Here is a 21,857-nt window from a genome sequence, read left to right on the forward strand (position 1 = left end):
AGAGAACTTTTATATTAAATTCCTTTTCTGGTGTAAAGTTAAGTTGTATAGATTATTAATGCATGTCCACTGAATATATATAACCCTGGTTTTGTGATAAAATTGCTTAGATTTTATTGGTGACAGATTAGTGGTTGCATTAAATAACTAAATTTCATTGTGGTTACTAATTGAAATTTTATCTTTAAGCAGAAAGTTATTGTGAATATAAGCTTTGTGCTTAGAGAATGTATGTGTTTTTACCTGTCAGTATGGGAGGACATAAACTTTGCATCATTAGTGAAGTCATTGAATGTGTAATCCTTGCAAAATAGAACTATAAGAAGTGATAAGAATGGTGAAAGAGTGTGTGTGTGTGTGTGTGTGTGTGTGTGTGTGCACAAGCACATACGATGAAGGGGAGGTACTATTGACCATCACTGTTCCATGGTGGGGTTTTTTTTGTCGGTCATGAACTCAGCCTGGGTACCTTCCTTTAACTCTTTTGCTCAAAGCTAGTGCTCTACCACTTTAAGCCCCAACACCACTTCTGGTTTTGTGGTGGTTAATTAGAGGTAAGAATCTTACAGACTGTTTTGCCTCGGGTGGCTTTGAACCCTGATCCTCAGATCTCAGCCTCTTGAGTAGCATGAGCCACCAGCACCTGGCTGTTGGTGTGGTTTTATAAAGTATTATCTAAGGAAGTAGCTGCAGTTACCATTGGCTTACTAAATGTAATGAAGGTCTTTGGGTACATTATCATTTTAAATTTTGTTACTACCCATAGCCATATTTTACCACTTTCATCCTTTTTTTTTTTAAGAGAAGGCACAGAACAGCTGAGTAGAGGCCCAGGCTGTCTGTCCTTGAACTCTTGATCACAAGCCATCCTCTTTCCTCAGTCTCTGAGTAGTTGGGACAAAAGGTATATATCATCCTGCCTGACTCATTTTAACCATTTGTAAGTCTGCATGTCAGTGGTAGTAGGTACATTCAGAGTTGTGTAATGATCACCACTATCTTTCCAGAACTTGTTTATTCCCAGACAAAAAAACTACATAAGCACTCTCCATAAATTCCTACTCATCCCCTGGCAATACTTGTTTCACTTTCTTTCTTTGAATTTGATATTCATATTAGTAAAATCACACAATGTTTTCAGTATTTTTTTGTGTAATAGATGTATTCATTTTGTGGCTGGATAACACAGTATATATGTACAGTCCTATCAATGGACATTTGTACTTATAAAATAACTGTAGTCAACATTATTGTGCAAGTATGAGTTCTGCTTTTGTTTGGGTATATACATAGGAATGGAGTTGTTGGATCATGCTGTCTTATATTTAAATTTTTTTGAGGCGCCTGAAAGTTTTCCACCATGACTGCACCAGTTTACATTGTCACCAGAAATGGGTAAGAGGCCCAGTTTTTCCATAATCTCTGCATCACTTACTACTATTTTTTTTTTTTGTCGGTCGTAGGGCCTGAACTCTGGGCCTGGGCACTGTCCCTCAGCTCTTCAGCTCAAGGCGAGCGCTCTACCACTTGAGCTACAGCGCCACTTCCGGTTTTCTGGTGATTTATTGGAGATAGGAGTCTCACGGTCTCTCCTGCCCGGGCTGGCTTTGAACCGCGATCCTCAGATCTCAGCCTCCTGAGTAGCTAGGATTACAGGCGTGAGCCACCAGCGCCCGGCTCACTTACTACTATTTTTATAATGATCTGAATTGGTATCCTTATACATAACTACTGTAATGAGTGTAATCTCTTGTGATTTTTGAATTGCATTTTTTAAATGGCTTATGATATTTGACATCTTTTTACTTATTGATCAGTTTAATATTTTTTATAAACTCTATATTTTAATTCTTTGCTTTTGTTTTTGCATTCTGGGCAAGTGTTCTTATCACTGAACTTTCTCCTTTGTTTTTTAAATGGGGGTCTCCCTGCTATGATGCCCAGTCTAGCCTCAGACTTTTGGGCTCAAGTGATCCTTCTGTCCCAGCCTCCTGTCTGGAATTGGGTTGCTCTTTTTTGTTGTTACTGAGTTGTAGGAGTTCTTTGTGTATCTTCATATTACTATGTTTGCAGATATGTAAACTGCAAATGTTTCCTTCCATTCTAAGTTTTCATTCTCTGGTTATGTGTTTTTGATAAAATTTCTGGGCTTTTTGTATGTACATATTTTTCTCAAAAATTTTAGTTTTGATGAAGTTTATTGTGTTTTTCTATTTGTGGACTGTGCTTTTGGAGTCATAATCAAAAACTCAATTGTTCACTGTTGTGAACTTTTTTCCTGCTCTTCAGAGAGTGTTATATTTTAGTCTCAACTTACATTTAGTTCTTTGAAGTATTTTGAGTTTTGTATTGGATAAGCAGTTCATCTTTGTGATCTCCATGTGGTTATCTAGTTTTCTTATCAGACAGTAGTCCACTCACCACGAAATGGTCTTGGTTCTCTTGTTCAAAGTCAGTTGACTATATGCAAGTTTATTTTTGAGCTTCATCCACTGGTCTGTATGTCTGCCCTTATACCAGTGCCATCTTACTTGATTAGAGCATTGTAGTAACTTTTTTATCATATTATTTTTAATCTTTTCAATCCTTTGAGCAAGAAATTCTATTCCTTAAGCCTTTGAAAAGCTACGATTCTGTATTCTGACTCAGGGAAACTTACCTGAAGTAATTGAAATGCTAGATGAGAAAGGAATCTCTTAAATTCCCACTGCACTTCTACTTACGTATGCATATTTTTGTATGCTAATCTTATAAGTATAATTATATAATTATTAGAAAACAAGTTTCACAGTTTTTTTCTATTTGAATGTTGTTATAAGGGTGATGTACAGAGGGGTTACAGTTATATGAGTCAGTTAATGAGAGTACATTTTCTTTTATACATTGTCTCCCTTTCCTTAACTCTCTGTTTCCCTCCTATCGTCACCCTTGAGGTATAGATTCACTTTCATTGGTGTCCAGTGAGCTCCACTGCTGAACTTTTTCACCTGTGTTTCAATTTTTGTAACTATAAAACAAATTACCTGAATTTTTCTCATTTAGTGGAATAAGGGCTTCTGAAAATTCACTAATTCTGTAAAGCAAATGAAAACAAAGTAGAATTTACAAAAAAAATCAACTGTTTAGACTTGTACAATTAACCAAAGTTTTCTAGCAGTTAGGTACCCTTGAAAATTAACTTGTAATAGGTAGTCAAGTGGTTGAGATCTGAAGATCATGTTTTGAAGCCAGCTCAGGTGGAAAAGACCATGAGATTCTTAGCTCCAGTTAATCAATAAAAAGTTGCAAATGGAACTGTAGCTCAAGTAGTAGAGGGCCACCCTTGAGCAAATTTTGCTAAGGAACAGCTCTCAGGCCTTAAGTTCAAGCCCCAGTACCAGCACACACACAAAGTTTGGAGCTCCTCAAAGAACAATTCTTAAAATCCCTAAATCACCTCAAAGAATTGTTTCATTTGGCTTGTCTAGCCACCTTCCTTCTTAGCATTATTTTCAGAGCTTTTTTTTGGTCTTTTTTTGTCTTTTTTTTGTTCTGGTCCTGGGGGAAGGGAAAGCTAATGAGTGTAAATTGCTGGAGTGTTAAAGGCATTATCCCAGCCTGACACCACTTAAGCAAGATGAGGAAAGGTACAGATTTATGACATTTAAGGACATCTGTGTCTAGCTAACAGGTGTCCACAAAGTGAGTGAAGCAAAGTCTTAAGTGGTCACATAATAATACATATTTTACAAAATTAATCCAGGAAAGCCATTAAACAAACAGTAAACACAAGTCAGTCTAACTTTTGACAAAATAAAACTTATATGTAAAGAATCAAGGTAGCATCTATGTAAGAGGAAGTCCAGATTGTCCACTTAGTAAGCATACCCAAATAACTTTCAAGAAACCATGGCTAAAGAATTAAATATGGAGCATTGCCTCAAATTATCTTGCTAAATCATCCTGGAAACTGTGGTTCAGGATTCTGACTTGGGAAATTGCAGAGATGAATATGAGAAACCAAACAAAGTTGGATTGAAAAATAAAAGTGTCATGGTAGATTTGAACGGTAAGAAATTATGAACTTGAAAACAAACCATTTGAAAATACGTTTCTGATAAAAGGGGAAAAGCAAATGAACAGAGCCCCAGGAACTTGTGGGACATCAAGTGTACTAAGAAAATAACTTCCAATAGAGAGGAGAGGGGCTGAAAAGTCACCGTTGGATGAAAAGCATTAGCACATTCCAAACACCCAACAAATACCATAAAGAAACTCACATCCACAAAACAATAAGCACTTGCTGACTCCAGCAATCTTAGAAAATCACAAAGGAACAGTTTAATACAAGAGGTTCTCCAGAACAGTCTTTATCAAGATAAGCAATGGGGGAAGGAGGAAGGGAAGACTGAGTCACAAAGTGTTGAAAAAGTAAGAATTTTATGTCCAGTAAAATTGTACCACAAAATGGAAGAAATGAGGCCATTCTCACAAAGCCAGTTCTACAAGAAATTCTGCCTGTTCTACAAGAAATTCTAAAGAGACTTCCAAGCTGAAGACATGAATCTACACAAAGGAACAGCCCTGGTAAAAGTAATTGAATAGTTCACATGTAAAAGACAGTCTTAGCTCAGGCTTTATACAACAAAATACCATAAGCCACATGACTTATTTCTCCCAGTTTTGAAGGTTAAGAAGTCCAAAATTAAGGTGCCAGCAAATTGTTACTGTGAAGGTCTTCTATTTGGTTGTCTAAACAGTTATCTTCTCATAGCCCTCAAATATTGGAAGCAAATAAGCTGTGTTCTCATGTATTTTTTTCTTTTCCTTATTTTATTTTTGTTGGTTATGAGGCCTGAACTCAGGGCCTGGGCATTGTCCATGAGCCTCTCTGTGCTCAAGGTTAGTGATCTACCACTGTGAGCCATACAGTGCTACTTTGTAGCTAATGGAGCTGAGTCTCAGTTTGAGTGTTTAACCACTTAGAGTGGTTAATTTGAGCTAAGAGTCTCAAGGGCACTTTTCTGCAGAGGCTGGCTTTGAACCATGATCCTCAGAACTCAGCCTCCTGAACATTCAGCTAGGATTACAGGGGTGAGCTGCCAGCACTCAGCTATCGTTTTTTATTAGACGGTCTTGTCATATATCCCCAAGCTAGGTTCAAACTCAGATCTTCCTATTGCACTGTTTCTAGTGCTGGGAGTCTGGGCATACATTTGCATACACTGCTGTTCACCCACTCATAAGGAATCCCTCAGGGATTTCAACACTGAGAACCTCCTTTCAACTTTAGTTACCTACTCACAGCCCTGCTTCCTCAAACCATTACATTGTGGTTAGGGCTTCAAGGAAGGAAATTGAGGATCACTAATGTTTAGTCCCTGCATCTCTTTTGAAGGAAAGATACTGAGGATAGAACCCGGACCTCACAGCATGCTAGAAAAGTTCTCTACCACTGCGTTGTGTCTCCAGCTCAGAACACATTTTTGCTTATAATTTGAGTAAAAAAAAGAAAAGAAACCCTACAAACTACACGTATATTGCTTAGTGATGGTGGTAGGTTCTAAGAAGTGTGATATTAGGCTGTTTCCTTGTATAAACATTATAGTGTGTTCTTAGAACTTACGTAGATGGGGGCTGGGAATGTGGCGTAGGGGTAGTGTGCTCACCTAGCGTGCATGAAGCCCTGGTTTCGATTCCTCAGTGCCATATAAACAGAAAAAGCTGGAAGTGGCATTGTGGCTCAAGTAGTAGAGTACTATCCTTGAGAAAAAGAAGCTCAGGGACAACGCCTACGCCCTGAGGTCAAGCCCCAGGACTGGCAAAAAAAGAACATACTTAGATGCTTTAGCCTATTCTACACCTTAGCTCTATGGACTTGAGATAGCATGATAGACAAAAACAGTACAGTAAAAATACTTACCAAAGATTGCAAAATGGTCTACCCGTATAGATCTCTTGTTAGGGAAGGAATTTGCAGGACTGGAAGTCCAATGGTGGGTGAATCCTAGGATATTACTATACCCTGATCTAGAATGTTAAATGTATACTTAGGTTATACCAAATTTATTAAAATATTTTCTCTAGTATTCAACTTCAGCTTATGATTCTCTTAAATTTTTAAAAAAATTATCTTTAGTTGTACACAGGATTTTCAGTTCAACAAAGCAGCTTATAAGTACAACACATCTTGATCAGTGTTATCCCTTATTATGCTTTTTTAGCCTTATAAATGATTCTTTTTAATCCTACAAGTTATTTTCTGAAGTTTTATTTTTGATGTTAGTGTGTAGCCAAGGCTGCCTTTGGACACTTGATCTTCCTGCCTCAGCCCCTACTGCTAAGTGTGGGGTGCCATGTCCAACTGTGTTTTTAACCTTTTGACTCCTGTGTGATAAGTTAAATACTGTAATAAGTGTGTAAAATTATTTTCACACATCCTCATTCTTTTTTTAACTTTAAATTGAAGAAAATATGAAGGTTTTTGTTACCTATGAGACACACACACAATATATATATACCCTAGGCCTACACAAGGTGGGGATCATTGTATCCCTGTATCACTGTCTCCTATATCCATATCTTGTCCCAATGGAAAGTCTTGAGCATCAGTAGCATGCAGGAGCTGCCACGTGACACGATGCTATCCTGAAGGACCTGCTCGAGGCTCTTCTCAAGACAAAGGCTTTTCTGAAACATGTTCTTGATGGTTTGTTTCTTCTTGTCATCACAGAGTTGCTTGTAAGCAGGTCATTTACTATGAACATTACTTCTATTTTTTTTTTTTAAATTTTATTTATTTGCCAGTCCTGGGGCTTGAACTCTGGGCCTGGGTGCTATCCATGAGCTCCTTTTGCTCAAGGCTAGCCCTTTACCACTTGAGCTACAGTGCCACTTCCGGCTTTTTCTGTGATTAATTGGAGATAAGATTTCATGGCTTTTCCTGCCTGGGCTGGCTTTGAACCATGATCTTCAGATCTCAGCCTCTTGAGTAGCTAGGATTAGAGGCATGGGCCACCAATGCCTGGCTAACATTCCTTCAGCTTTTTAGATCTAGTCACTGGTGGCTCAAGCCTGTAATCCTAGCTACTCAGGAGGCTCAGATCTGAGGATAACAGTTTGAAGCCAATCTGGGCAGAAAAGTCCTCATGAGACTCTATCTCCCTTTTACCACCAGAAAACCACTGTGGTTCAAAGTGGTAGAGCATTAGCCTTGAGCAAAAAGAGCTCAGGGACAGGGCCCAGGCCTGGAGTTCAAGCCTCAGAACAACAACAAAAAAACCCTTTTTGGTGTTGCAGATTATTTTTTAAGATATGAACTTGTGGATGTCTGCAAATTTACCTGGAGGAGTAGCATAGTATACACAAGACCATGGGTTTGGGCGAAGGGGTATAATTTTAAGTCCTTTGTTGTGAGTTTTCTTGGGGTTCTACAGTTCCCTTTTGGCACAATAGCTCTGTTTCGCTACCAGTAACCTCATTAGCTGCTTACTCAGCAATCACTTGTAGGCTCATCTCAGTGACATCAAGCCTGTGTGCGACTGAGTCACAGGCATAATCCTTGAATTGCACCAGTGTCTTTGGTTGAAACAGTAAAAATAACAGTTAAGAGAAGAAACAGCCTACAGAATGGAAGAAAATACTTGCAAACCATTCATTTCCCATATGTAAGAACTTAATAGAAACAGCTGAATTTAAAAGAAGACCAAAAGCCAAGTGTGTGTTACATAGCTGGCTTCCAAGCTACTTAAAGTAGAGCCTAGACTGGGCCAGAGTCAGTGATACTATCTCAAAAACAAAGATTAGACATATAGTTCACATGCAGAGTGCTTACCTGCAAGGCCCCGGGTTTAATCCACAGTACCAGGGAGTAGGGATGTTAGGTAAAGTTAAAGGACCTGAATAGGTATCTCAGCAGAACAAAAAGCCAACTAGTATATGAAGAAATTATTAAAATTATGAATCAGAACAACAACTGTAATGAGACATCTCCCACCTGGTAGAATGGCTATTATCATTTGTCAGCATTTGTGAAGATGGGGAGAAAAAATCCTTGTGGGTAAGTAAGTATAACAACTATAGAAAACAGACTGGAGATTCCTCAAAAAGTTAATTCTACTTCATATACATATACCCATAGAAAATAAAGTCACTGTGGCAACATCTGTGGTGCTGTGTTCATTGCAGTGTTATTCACAGTAACAGAACCAACCTACATTTCCATTGGTGCATCAGTGGATAAAGCAAATGTATAGGCATACACAGTGGAATAGTATTTCTGCTGACAGTAGAAATCTTGTCATTTGTGACAACATAGATGATCCTGGACTAAAGGATGCAATCTGAACTAAGCCAGACACAAATACTGCATGATTTTACTTACACGTGGAAATTTAAAAAACTAGAAACAGTGGAATGTTATCTGCCAGTTACCAGGAGGTTGAGGTGGGTGATGAACGGTTAAGTGTAGTCAGGAGTATGGTCTAGAATGATTGAAGTGTTTCATATGATGGCAGTTAGCTCCCTAGTGTGATTGGGCTGGGGGTGGGGGGTGGGACATGACAAGGTCATGAGAGGAACTCTCACCAGTGGCATTAGTGTCATTATAAAACAAAAAACCTTTCTTGTTCTCCATGTGTGATGTGTGGTTATAAGGAGAAGATGGCAAGGAAGCTTGCTCTTAAGAGACTAAATCTCTTGGTGCCTTTATCTTGAACTTTTGCCTCTAGAACTCAGAGATGAATTCCTGTGTTTTTCTTCTATGGTAATTTAAGGCATGCAAGAAGTAGAAGCAAACATTTAAACTATCACAAACTCATATTTAAAATTATTGTTTTTTCCCCTAATACTAGGTTTTGAACTCCAGGCCTGGCACTTGCTAGGTAGCCACTTCGTTATTGAGCCACCTCTCTAGCTGTACATTAAGAATTAAAAGTAGGATCCTCTAAACTTAACACCAAGAGAAGTGCTGGGATGTACTGTGAAGTCTCCCAGAGAAAGTAATAAAAAGATGGAAAATAGAAAAAAGTAAAAGTTTTAGGATGAGCTGGGTGCTGATGGCTCACACCTGTAATCTTAGCTACTCATGAGGCTGAGATCTGAGGATCATGGTTTTGCAACCAGCCCACATGGGAAAGTTTGTGGGACTTTTATCTCCACTAAACTAAAAAGAAGTGGTGCTGTGGCTCTAGTGGTATAGCCATAGCATGGAGCAAACATCAGCTCAGGGACAAAGCCCAGGACCTATGTTTGAGCCTCCAGACTGATACATGGAAAAAAGTTTCAAGGTGAGAAGAAACATGGCAGGAAAAGTTAAGATTTCAGTAAAATTGAAAGTTAAGGGACTATGCATTTTACTTAGAAATAACTAGTGTTATCTTTCATATTCCACGAGACTTACTTTGTCTTCCTAATGTACATATATGCCTTGGTAAAACCAGTCATAAAATATTGTTATTCTGTAGGAGAATAACGTGGAGGTTGACAGTTCTTTAATCTCATTTTCTTTGTCTAAAATAGTGCAGTATCTTTGCAAGTACGTAAAAATAGCTATCAGTTTAGGCACACTTAACATAGATTTTCATCAAATATATTGTGATTTTCAAGTTGAAGGTGTTCATCGACAGAAATGAAGTTTAATGTGTTTTTAACCAGTTATCTGTAGATAGCAATGATTTTGCTATCTAAATCTAAGCCTTGGGTTTAGTTTTAATCCTGGCAATAGGAATGAGAAGTGAAATGAAGTGTTCTCTGCAGATAGACAAATTAGCGAGTATAAAGTATACTGATTTAGAGATTTCAGAAGTAGAAAATGGTAGGCTAGTAGTTAGCTGTCCTTTTCTAATGATTTTGTTCCGAAGTTTTTATTGAATTAATTTTGGCCAAGTAAGTATTTAAACTTTTACATGTCTTTATTTCCTTTAATACAGATTGCTAACTGCCTAAAAGCATGAGCTCGGAGGTTGTCTGGGATTTGGATCTTGGCTTTTTTACTTAGTGGTTTTGAAGCAGTGCTGGAAAAATCATTCAATCTTGCTTTTGCTTAGCCTTCGTTTTTCTATGACATGAGGGATGACAAAATAGATTATACAATCTTTTTTTTTTTTTTCCTTTGGTGTCAGACCAGGGGCTTGAACTCAGGGCCTATTCCTGATCTTTGCTCAAAGCTAGTGCTCTACCACTTGACTCATAGCTCCACTTTGGGCTTATGGTGATTAATTGATGACCGCTTAATAATATTTAAAGAAGCTAGTTACCTTTTGAAAGGCCTTATTACAAAAATCTATCCTTTTGTTTTTAGGGCAGTTTGAGTCAGATCACAGAAAGTCCTGAGGGTATATAAGATGTGGTCTGACAGAGTCTGTTTGATCATATATAGTTTCTAAGACCTTGAAGAACATAAGCTTAAATTTGGTCTCATTCTTTTTTTGGGGGGGGTGGGGGGGCTGTCCAGTCGTGTGGCCTGAACTCTGGGCTTGGGCACTGTCCCTCAGCTCTTCAGCTCAAGGCTAGCGCTCTACCACTTGAGCCACAGCGCCACTTCCAGCTTTTTTCTTTTTGCTTATGTGGTGCTGAGGAATCGAATCCGGGGCCTCAGGCATGCAAGGCAAGCACTCTACCACTGAGCCACCTTCCCAGCCCCTGGTCTCGTTCTTAATATGGGTATTTCTGTGGTTTGAGTGTTTATCTGTCAGAAATTTTGTGCTAAAATCTTAATCCCCAGTCATATGTTGATGGGATTTGGAAGTGAGAAATTTGAGAGCTGACTGGGTCATGAGAGCTCTGTTCTTACAGATTGTTCTGTTCATGGGTTAACTGTTATTAGGGAGTGACTTTGTTATTTTTAAAAATGCCTGTTTTATTTTGCACATGATGCTTTCCACCATATAATGATGTAGCTTTGATCAGATGTGGAGTAGATCCTGGCGCCATGCCCTTGGACTTTGTGGCCTCAGAAACATGGGCTTGATTAAACCTGTGTACTTTATGAATTATCCAGTCTGGAACAGTGAGTTGTAGGAAACAGACTAACACTATACCTAGACAGATTTAGGTTTACTTAGTTTGAAACCTGGGGCCATCCTGGTTGTTTGTTTGAAAGACTTTTTGATGCACAATGGCTCATCCAAATTGAAGGAGATAGGCTAGAAATTCCTTGATGTAGAGAATGGAAATGAGAGACTGAAGGATTTGACATTTGTGACTCTCTATAGCAATATTCTGTGTAAGAATCTGGACCTTTTTTTCCCCTCTTTACTGGGGCTTCAACTCAAGGCTTTGTGCTCTTGTTTAGCCTTTTCTGGCCAAGGCTGGTGCATTACCATTTGTGCCATAGCTCCACTGCTACCTTTTTGCTGATTAATTGGAGGTAAGTCTCATGGACTTTTCTGCTGGGCTGAATTTAAACTGATCCTCAGGGCTCAGCCTTCTGTGTAGCTAGGATTACAGGTCTGAGCTACTGGCCGCAGAGCACTAGCACTCAGACAAGTCTGGCAGAATGGCAGTGGATGAGGAATGACAGTGGGAGATGTGTTAGTTGAAGTGGATCTGCTGGTTGAATGAGCCTTGCTAATGGTGATTATTTTGAGTGGAGTCACACATTGCTGTCAGCACAAGGATACATTCTGAGAATTGTGTTAGGCAGTTTTATTGTGTTGAGCTATAGTGTCCATTCACACAAACTTAGATGGTATAGGTCAGTTATGAGATGTAAATCAGTAGGAGGCTGCTGCCAATGTCACATGAAATCCTGGTTTACAATAAAAACAAGATAGTATCTTCTAAAAATGACTGTAGTGTAGGGGCCAGGTTTGGTGGGGGCATGCCTTTAATTCCAGCATTTCGGCAGAAGGCTCGAGTTTGAAGGCAGCCTCCCCACCCCGCAAAAAATAGTAAATTCAAAATCCAGCAACAGTTGTTTATTAAGTATTATGCAAAGTATACAACTGTATGTGCCATACTTGTTTATATAAATGACAGCACAGTAGATGAGGTTTGTTTACAGCAGCGTCACCAGACATGTGCATTGTACTATGGCATTTCACCAGCTCTGGTATTACAGGCAGTAGGAATTTTTCAGTCCCATTGTCTTGTGGAACCACTCACTATATGCAGGCTATGCTTAGCTAAATATTATGCAGTACATAACAGTATTTTAAGTAAATTACTTAATTGCTAGACTGAAAGGTGGGCCTGGTTAGTATAATAGGTAGTAGAAACTACAAGATAATCGAGTCTAACCGAGTTGGCCTTGGTTAGTTGCTATCCATCTATATGACTACCTATATAGAACCAAAATACAGATTCCTAATTCTACTTGATGTGCCTGAATGAGCCACAGTAGTCGTCATGCCCCTCGTGCAGGTCCCATGCTGTTTGTAATTCACTTTGCCGAGTCCACTGAGAAAGGGCCAGTGAAGTCACATGTATGTTTTACTCAGTTGCCTCCAAGGTAACCAGCCTAGAGCTACTTAACATTGTAATTATGCAGTGCAGACAAATTCCAGAACTTTGGGGGATTACTCTTGAATTCCAGTCTCAGCCAACCAGAACATCATTCAATTTAGAGTAGGGTATGGTAAATAGGGTAGTCAGAATTTTTACTGCCATGTGACTCCCCCTGCCCAAGCCATTCTTTTGTATATTACCCCCTTTCTGCATATGTCTAGAGTACTGACAGTTCATTTTATTCTTTGCATTGTCGGAGTTCAACCCATGGGCCAGGTGGCTTTATTCTAGGCAAGTATTCTACCAAGCTCTAGCTTCCAATCTGCTTTTTAAAAATGTAATGGAAGGACACACCCGGCACCACTCTACAATGTAGTTAATGTTCTCAAATAACTAGTTGTTATGGGAACAAGATGTTAATTCTAGATAGCATTTTAAAAGTATTTTCTCTATAGTTTCATGTACTTTATCAGTTCTACCAAATATTTTAAAATATAACTTTATGTATGAAACTAAGACATTTTATTTTCTGTGGCACTGAGATTGAACTCAGCTGTTTTTAGCAAGCTCTCTAAGTTCTCTTTTTCTACCAAATTAAGCATGAGCTTAATTTGGTAAATGCCCATGAGCATTTAGCATATTTTTTGAAACATATTCAATTTGTCAATATGAACTAAATCAGATAGTCCAAGTGCTAGCTCCTTCCCCCTCCCCCCGCTTTTTTTTTCTGGTCATGGGCTTGAAGTCAGGGCCTGGGTGCTTTCCCTAAGCCTTTTTGCTCAAGGGTAGAGCTCTGCCACTTAGTGGTGTGGTAGCTCAAAGCCACTTCTGGTTTTCTGGTAGTTAAATGGAGATAAGTCACCTGGATTTCTTGCCTGGGGTGGCTTGAGTTACAGTAATTTGTTTCTAATTACTCAAAGAAGGAACAGCTATTTCTTTTTATTCTCATTTTTAAGTTTTAATTCCAACTAGCAAGAATTGGGATTTTTGTTTTTTCCAGCAGCACCAGGATTTGAACTAAGACCTCCATCCACCCTTACTCAAATTGATTGTGCATAGCTATTCTACCACTTGAGCTGAGACTCCAGCCAAGTTTTGCTGATAAATTGGAGATGGAATCTGGAGGATTTTTCTGCCTGGATTGGCTCTGTAATCCTCCAGGCCTGTAATCCATAATTACAGATGTGAGCCTATAGCACCCAGATAAAATTGAGCTGTTATAGCTACACATTATTTTATTGCAATATACTATTAAATCGGACAGATTCTTTTGGGAATATGCTATACCAACACACTTATTTCTGCTAAATATTGTTTTTCTAACGTTTCCAACACCCAGACATTTTTTTTGGTCCATCGTGGCGCTTGAACTCTGGGCTTGGGCGCTGTCCCTGCGCTCTTCAGCTCAAGGCCAGTGAGTGCTCTACCGCTTGAGCCACAGCGCCACTTCCGGTTTTCTAGTGGTTTACTGGAGATAAGAATCTCACGGACTTTCTTGCTTGGGCTGGCTTTGAACCGCAATCCTCAGATCTCAGCCTCCTGAGTAGCTAGGATTACAGACTTGAGCCACCGGCGCCTGGCTCCATCCAGACTTTTTATGTGATGAGTTTTCTTATATACTGCTTGAGAGTTTTCAGTTATAACCATACCACTCCTTCTTGATCTTAATGGTTGTAAAGTTACTTCTGAGCTTGGGGTATGGCTCAAGTTTAGGTAAAGTGCCTGCCTGGCAATTTTGAGGCCTGACTGCAAACTCCAAAATAAATAACTTAAATAAGTTAATTAACTTAAAAAACTGGTTATGGACTAAATCTGTGATACAAAACCCTAAACTTGATACCAAATCTTTCATGCAAACTCTTGTTTACTCAAATAAAGCAAGAATATTAGTACAAATAACTTTTTCAACTTATTTTTATAGTGATGTTAGCTTGAGCTAATTATACAAAAAAGTACACACAAACCTAAAAAGAAAATACAACCAACAAAAAGCCCAAACTAAAGAAACTTCTCTTCATAAAGTGACAAATTTTACTTCTGAGTGGTGGCACAGCTACACATTATAGTATAACAAAACAAAATTTCTACTGTTGGGATTTCAGTACTTGTGAAGTGTTATATAAGAGCAATACCTTTAAAGTTTCCTCATCTAGACTGTAAACTTGTAAAAAAAAAATGAATTTGTCTCTGACAAGTATTTAACTTTTCAAAAGGTATTAATAAATTTAAAAAGTGAGCAGTATATTATCTTAAAAATATGAATATATTTTAGTGTTGTGATTTCGAAGAACAGCATTCCCTTTATTCTATCCAGGGTAATTTCAATATGTAAAAGGGTTTAACTTCATTTTGTATACTTCACATAGAAAAATATCATGAAAAAGTTTAAGAAGCTATGTGATTAAGAATAGTACAGCAGGGCACAATGGTGCATGCCCATCGCCCAGCTATTGAGAGTGAGGAAAGAGGACTAGCTTGAAGGAGTACCTTAAGTGGTAGATTGCTGCCTAGTATGCCTATGGCCTAGAATAAAAAAAGAAGCACTTCCACAATGTACTTACGTTTCTAAATACTATGTGAAATTGTTCTAAATTTATTAAACATAGGGTGATCCCAATCAGAAAGTTCACATTATGAAATAATTCTCATTAAAACTTGTTTTAAATAAGAAAAACTTACAAAACAAAGCTCTCAAACCAGTTAGCATACAGCTAGTTTTCTGAATGAAAACATCAGTACCTTTTTTTCCCCTTTATTTTTACACAACTGAATTGAATAGAAAAGGAAATACAAGTTGGCATAGAACTATTGGGCCATCTGTACAGACACCTGAGAATAATTGCTTCTCTATGATTACTGTCTTCTGCAGCCACATATTATTCAACCTGTTACTCAACCCTGTCAGCCACCGAATTTTCGGGTGATGATTGGACATAGCCTTCTGATTGTCCTCCAGTGTAAGTGGGGGTGCTGTACTGTAGAAGAATAGATTTAAACTGCAACAGAGGTGCATCTGTACGAACGCCCATTGGGTCAAAGTGAGTTCGGCTTACACGAAAGCCTGCTTGAGAAAGATAGCACAAAAACTTCTTCAACCTGCAAAACGTAAAGGATGAAAAATTAGGTTCTTGAATATTTAAGTCACAACTTTATTAAAACATGACATATACTTTGCTATTCATTGGTGTCTTACTTTGGCATGTTCATCCCTTTAATGCTGTGTCTGTGGATATTATAATAAAAAGGAGGATGTTCAGTACTGACATCAGACTTTTGCTTCTTGGCTAAATTTGTTATTACTTCATGGCTTTTTCTCTTTCCTGAAACATACATACATACACAGTTAACATTCTCTTAAAAATTATAAGCCAACTGGAGGCATGGCTCAAATGGTAAAGCACCGACCTAGCAAGTGTGAACTCCCTGAGTTTCAACCCTCAGAACCACACACACACAAAACCACCCCCAAACTTTTGTAACTATTAACCACCTGCAAACTTGTTGACAGTCATTTAAATCTACTTATTCAATCTTAATTCTTTGAATGAGGTCCTTCTATTCACTTGTGCAATATTTATTTATTTATTTTGGGGGGGTCCGGTTGTGGGGCCTGAACTCTGGGCCTGGGCGCCGTCCCTTAGCTCTTCAGCTCAAGGCTAGCATTCTACCACTTGAGCCACAGCGCCACTTCCGGCTTTTTTCTTTTTGCTTATGTGATGCTGATGAATCGAACCCAGGACCTCATGCATGCAAGGCAAGTACTCTACCACTGAGCCACCTTCCCAGCCCCACTTGTGTAATTTTAATTCATTGCTGTCAATAACACTATTCAGAGCTGAACACTTCTGTCATGCCCTTCATTTTTTTACTTGTACTACAACTGCTTAGCACTGAATACACAAGAATTTGATGAACATAAAAACACAAAAGAAGTCTCAAGGGCTTACAAAAATACTGATAAAGGTACAATATATGAGCTCAATGGTGACTTAAGTTAGATTCTGGCAATGTGCCCTTCCCAGAGTCACACACATAGAGACACTAATGAAATATCCAATACTATGATGAGATTTTGCTTGAATGTTCAATGTCATTATTATTAATATTACAGGTCTTGAGCCTGTGGACTCCAGTGATCCTCCTGCCTCAGCTTCTTGAGCTGCTAGGAATGCAAGCATGTGCCACAATGGCTGGCTACCAACTGATTATATACAGGAAAGGTCATATCTACATTTTCTTAGAAGTATTCAGAAGGCAAATCTGATGCATAATTATGGTAAATGATGTGAAAAGATAAATATAAATTATTACTTTTTATGATAAAAGACAATTTGGAAATCTTCTATTAAACTAGGTAAATAAAATGTGACTTTATCTCCACATGAAATTAACAAGCACACAGTGAAAGGATAAATACACAGATTTAGAACAAATTTCTAGGAAAGTGAGACAAAAACCCAACATAATACCCTAATAGCAACAATCATAAGCAGGACATTGATTTTTTTCCCTCTATAGGTTGTATTGACAAACCAGTCTTAGATTAAACCTACAAATTTTAGAAATCAGTCTATTTCCTTAAATGTACCAAAAATTCAAGAGATTGTAAATTTTTTTAAAGCATATTTATGGTTTGCTTATTCTAAAAAAAATTTAGGCCAAGAAATGGAGGGACCTTTCTAGAGTTCTACTGCATTTAAGTCTACTTTCTATACAGATTAACTCACAATGCCTCTGTCAATCAATCTTCCAATAGAAAAGTTAAACTTTGAAAGAAATTAAAACACCTTTTTTTTTTTCCCTATGCTGGTCCTGTGCACTGTCCCTGAGCTTTTTTGCTCAAGGCTAGCACTCTACCATTTGAGTCACAACTCCACTTCCAGCTTTTTGGTGGTTGACTAGAGATAAGAGCTGGCTTTGAACAATGATCCTCAGATCTTAGCCTCACAAGCAGCTAGGATTACAGGTGTGAACCACCAAGGCCTGATCAATATTTATTCTTAATGCTACAACTTTTGTTATATAATACTCTATTTTAGTTTACCTTGTTCTGAAGTATTCTGGATTACTCAATTAGAAATGTGAACAATGTGAATGATGATACAAAATTTTATTATTGTTCTGTTGTCAGCATTTGAGAAGAGACTACTGAGGCCATCTCTTTTTTTCTACTTTTTGCTATATGTAAGCCTTTTTGTTATTATTATTATTTTTTTTTGTTTGGTCATGGGGCACTGTCCCTCAGCTTGCTCTTCAGCTCAAGGCTAGCCCTCTACTACTTGAGCCACAGCGCTATTTCCACCTTTTTGCTCTAATACTTAGTAATAGACATATTTTTTTTTGTCGGTTGTGGGGCTTGAACTCTGGGCTTGGGCGCTGTCCCTCAGCTCTTCAGCTCAAGGCGAGCGCTCTACCACTTGAGCTACAGCGCCACTTCCAGTTTTCTGGTGGTTTATTGGAGATAAGAGTTTCATGGACTTTCCTGCCTGGGCTGGCTTTGAACCATGATCCTTAGATCTCAGCCTCCTGAGTAGCTAGGATTACAGGCATGAGCCACCAGCGCCTGGCTTAGTAATACATATTTACACACCCACATACCTTGTAGATGTTCCGTTGTGGTATCTGTGGTTTTGATAAATACATCATTTTCTTCTGAAAGAAGAATGGGAAAGCAATATTTAAAGATGATATGGCAAGTTAGAATTGCAATAAAAATTCCATCCACACTATCTTTTTTGTGTGTGTGTGTGTGTGTGTGTGTGTGTGTATATATGTATATATGAGCTTTTGTATCTAAAACAGGCTGTACAAATTGTATTTTAACCTATAATAGCAACAACTTCTCCTTATGTACAATAGCATTAGGACGTTCAATAGGCTTATTCTTATATCAATAGCCATATAAGCCTACGAAATCCTATAAAAAAAGTTTATCTGAGTGATAAATATATAAAACTATCTTCTGAATTTCAATGGGCATTACCCCAAAATTTTGGCTGTACCACTTGTATAATTACCTAAAGTTTCTTTTTTCTAGAAAATAGACATAGTAATAAAGTCACAAAAAAACTCTTCGTTCCTTCAGTCTACTAAAGTTTACAAAAAAAAAGTTGTAGAAAATAATGAGACAGGGTAGTTAAAGGCACACACTGTATTGCTTTTGATTACAATACCAAAGATTAAAAAGAATATTTTTCAGAACGAATCTGTAAACTAATGAGCGAGTATATAGTAACCTTGCTTCTTGACATTTGAAGGTGTCTGAGTTGAAAACTGACTTTGAAGAGTACACTCTGATTCAAAGATTAATGTTTTTATGAGGGTCTGAATATCATCCACACCATGATGAAGAGATTCAAATAGCATTCTTTTGAGGAATCCCGTGTTGAAAAGGGAACTTGACCTGGAAAACAGTACATAGAACTGTCTTTGGAAAATGTTTGTTCTTCAAAAAATAAGTCTTCATAATTTTGTTACAACTAAAACACTGAAAATGAAGTTATGATTTGTATTATTTTTGCTGTTCTTCCCTACTTCTTTTATCATTCCAGTTTTCTAAGATTGTAATAAAACTAGCTAAGGAAATTCATTTACATTAAATCGGTAAGAATTATTGAGCCTTAGCAAGTCACACAGTATTATGCTATATTGGTAGGCATATGGAGGATATACACAAATATAAAATTCAAAGTTAACTATGCTTCCTATTTGAGAATCTCAACTATAACTGACAAAATATGAAATCCCAAATCAAACAAACCTGGATTCTAATCCTGCTTTCACTACTTACTAGCTGTGTAACATTGAGAAGTTACTAGTGATTGAGTCTTACATTCCTTACCTTGAAATTAAAGCTTCTCACAAACATACGGGATTTAAATAAGATGGTACATGTATGAAACCTAGCACGAAATACATCCTCAATGAATAGTAACTAAGATTAAGGTTAGTAACTATTTGGAATTTCAAAGTGTCGAATGATGAATATAAGATACACTAAAAAAAGAATTTAGAGCTTACTTGGAGTTGAGCTCTAAAAAGATTTCCAAAGGGAACTATAACCTGAATATGTGATGGGGTAAAGGGATGATATCATGGATGAGAGTAAAGGCAGAACAATCCCTATGGATGAGTAAATCACAGTCCTAGGACTGAGAAAACCCAAATTCTACCCTAATTGTGCTAACAAATCATTACGGGGAAGGGGGGAAAGGGAGGGGAAGGAGGTGCGGGGGGGGGGGGGGGGGGGGATGGGAAAAGGGAGTTTTAGTAAGCATTTAAGAAAATTATGCCACAGCTGTGGCTCAAGTGGTAGAGCGTTAGCCTTGAGCTGAAGAGCTGAGGGACAGCACCCAGGACCAGAGTTCAGGTCCACGACCGGACCAAAAAAAGAAAATTATGCCACAATTTCTGTCTGTAAAATTAGGAAAAGCTGAGGGGCAATGCCCAGGCACAGAGTTTAAGCCGCATGATCAGAAAAAAAAAAAAAGGGAGCTAGGCTAGAAGATCTTCCTTCTGGATCCAGCAACCTATTATTCTTTTTTCTTTTTAAATATGTTTTTTATTGTAAAAATACTGTAACAGAGGGGTTACAGTTATATGAGCAAGGTAATGAGTACATTTCCTATCAAGCATTGTTGACTCCTCCTTTGTTTTTCCCCTACCATCCCTTCCCTCCCACCTCTACACTTACACTCCCCCCTTCATTCCCCCTCCCCACCTTCCTGCCTAAATTGTAAAGTTCATTTTTCAACATAGTGTCCTATACATCTAATTGTTACAATGGCTCAACCTGTATCCCTATTTAAGCATTTTGTTTATTCCCTTCCCCCCACCAAGTTAGAGAAGTGTATATACAAGATGCAGGGCACCGACATCAAATACAGTGAAAACAGGGGTTATACCATGGGGGAGGAACATACAAAGAAACAAAAAATCACATGGTACATTATAAATACATTAGGAACAACAGCAAGAAAGAACAAACCACTTGTGTCCCTATCTTGGGGTTCATTTCACTTAACATCATCTTATATGGTCATATGTACATAGCTTTTGACCTTTTCTGCTTGTCCCAGACATATACTAGTTATTGCAAATAAGGGAAACCATATGACCTGTTTCTTTGGGTCTGGCTTACTTCACTTAAAATAATTTTTTCTGAATCTTTCCATTTCCTAACAAATGGGCCTACTGTTCTTAATATCTCTAGCTTTGAGATCTGAGAGTAGGGTAACTGGTGGCAGATGATATAGGTAATGGAATGCCAATCCTAGGGCTTGAACACAGGGCCTGAGCATTGTCCCTAAGATACTTTTGCTCAAGGCTAGCATTCTACCACTTGAATCATAGCTCCACTGAAATTTTGAGAGGAGTCCTAACTGCTTACTCAGACCTAAAAACAAACTTACCTGTTACCACATATAATCATAAGTTGACAATAAACCAATTAATGAGTCGGTTTTGAATCTTATTACATTTAGGTACATACCACAGAGGTCCAAGTTCTATTGCTGTCTTTCCAGGCATGGTTCCATGACAGTTACAGGGCAACTGTCTATATGGGTTTTCTGTGAATAAATAAATAAATTAAAGGAGAAATAACTACTGCAAATAGTAGTAACTGGTAGCTAGTATACACTGAGGATCTACTATGTGCCAGGTACTGTGCTAAAAATTCTAACTGTATTTTGAATCTTTATCACTGTGCTTTGAAGGTAGGGCTATTAAAATTTCAATCACAGAGAATCATAGCTTAGCCAAGTCAAATGGCTTACTGAAGGCATAAAATATTAGTCTTAATATTAGTCTTTTGTTAATGATTACAAGATTTCCATATTTTAAAATTAACAAACTGGGGTGTAACTTATATTGTATATTGATACAATGCATACACTGACCAGGCAGTGGTGGCTTATGTTTATGATCCCAGCCATTCTGGAGGTGGAGATCTAAAGATCCAGGTTCAAAGCAAGCCAGCTTAGGCAGATAAATCTGTGAAACACTTATCCTTTAGTAACTGGCAAAAACCTGGAACTGGAGACATGGCTCCAGCCATAAATGAAACAGCTGAGCAGAATACAAGGCTGAGTTTAAGCCCCAATAATGGCACCAAAATAAACAAATATAGTATATGTTATCTATACAAATGTAAAAATGAGGTCTAACAAGTGTTTTATAACCTTAAACCAATGTTACTATCAAAATATGTTTCTCTTCTGTGTAATCAGGTAAAAAGTTACTTTATTCCCTAATCTTGATTCATATTTAGCTTCCAAAGTATAGACTAGAAAAATCTTATTTCATTTAAACAACAGTATGAGGTGGTATAACACTATAGGACTTTGTAATTCACTGAAGGCTCAGACTAGTCCTTTTATTCCTTTTTTTTTTGGGGTGGGGGTGGAGAGGGTGTCAGTCATGGGGCTTAA

At 37.9% G+C, this 21,857-nt stretch overlaps 1 protein-coding gene across 6 annotated transcripts in view; it reads right to left on the reverse strand.

Moving 5' to 3' along the window:
• Positions 1–15,174: 15,174 nt before the first annotated feature.
• Trmt1l (tRNA methyltransferase 1 like) overlaps positions 15,175–21,857 on the reverse strand; it is a 31,150-nt gene continuing 24,467 nt past the window's right edge. For all 6 annotated transcript variants that reach the window (XM_042674703.1, XM_042674702.1, XM_042674701.1 and 3 more), the window contains 5 exons: positions 20,918–20,996; positions 18,663–18,829; positions 18,025–18,078; positions 15,620–15,746; positions 15,175–15,522 (listed from right to left, as the gene is read on the reverse strand). In XM_042674703.1, coding sequence (XP_042530637.1) covers positions 15,315–15,522; positions 15,620–15,746; positions 18,025–18,078; positions 18,663–18,829; positions 20,918–20,996 — 635 coding nt within the window. In that variant the 3' untranslated portion in view covers positions 15,175–15,314. The remainder of the gene's footprint in view (positions 15,523–15,619; positions 15,747–18,024; positions 18,079–18,662; positions 18,830–20,917; positions 20,997–21,857) is intronic.

Source organism: Dipodomys spectabilis, unplaced genomic scaffold (genome assembly GCF_019054845.1).
Source record: "Dipodomys spectabilis isolate Male_0828 unplaced genomic scaffold, ASM1905484v1 ptg000019l, whole genome shotgun sequence".
NCBI lineage: Eukaryota > Metazoa > Chordata > Mammalia > Rodentia > Heteromyidae > Dipodomys > Dipodomys spectabilis.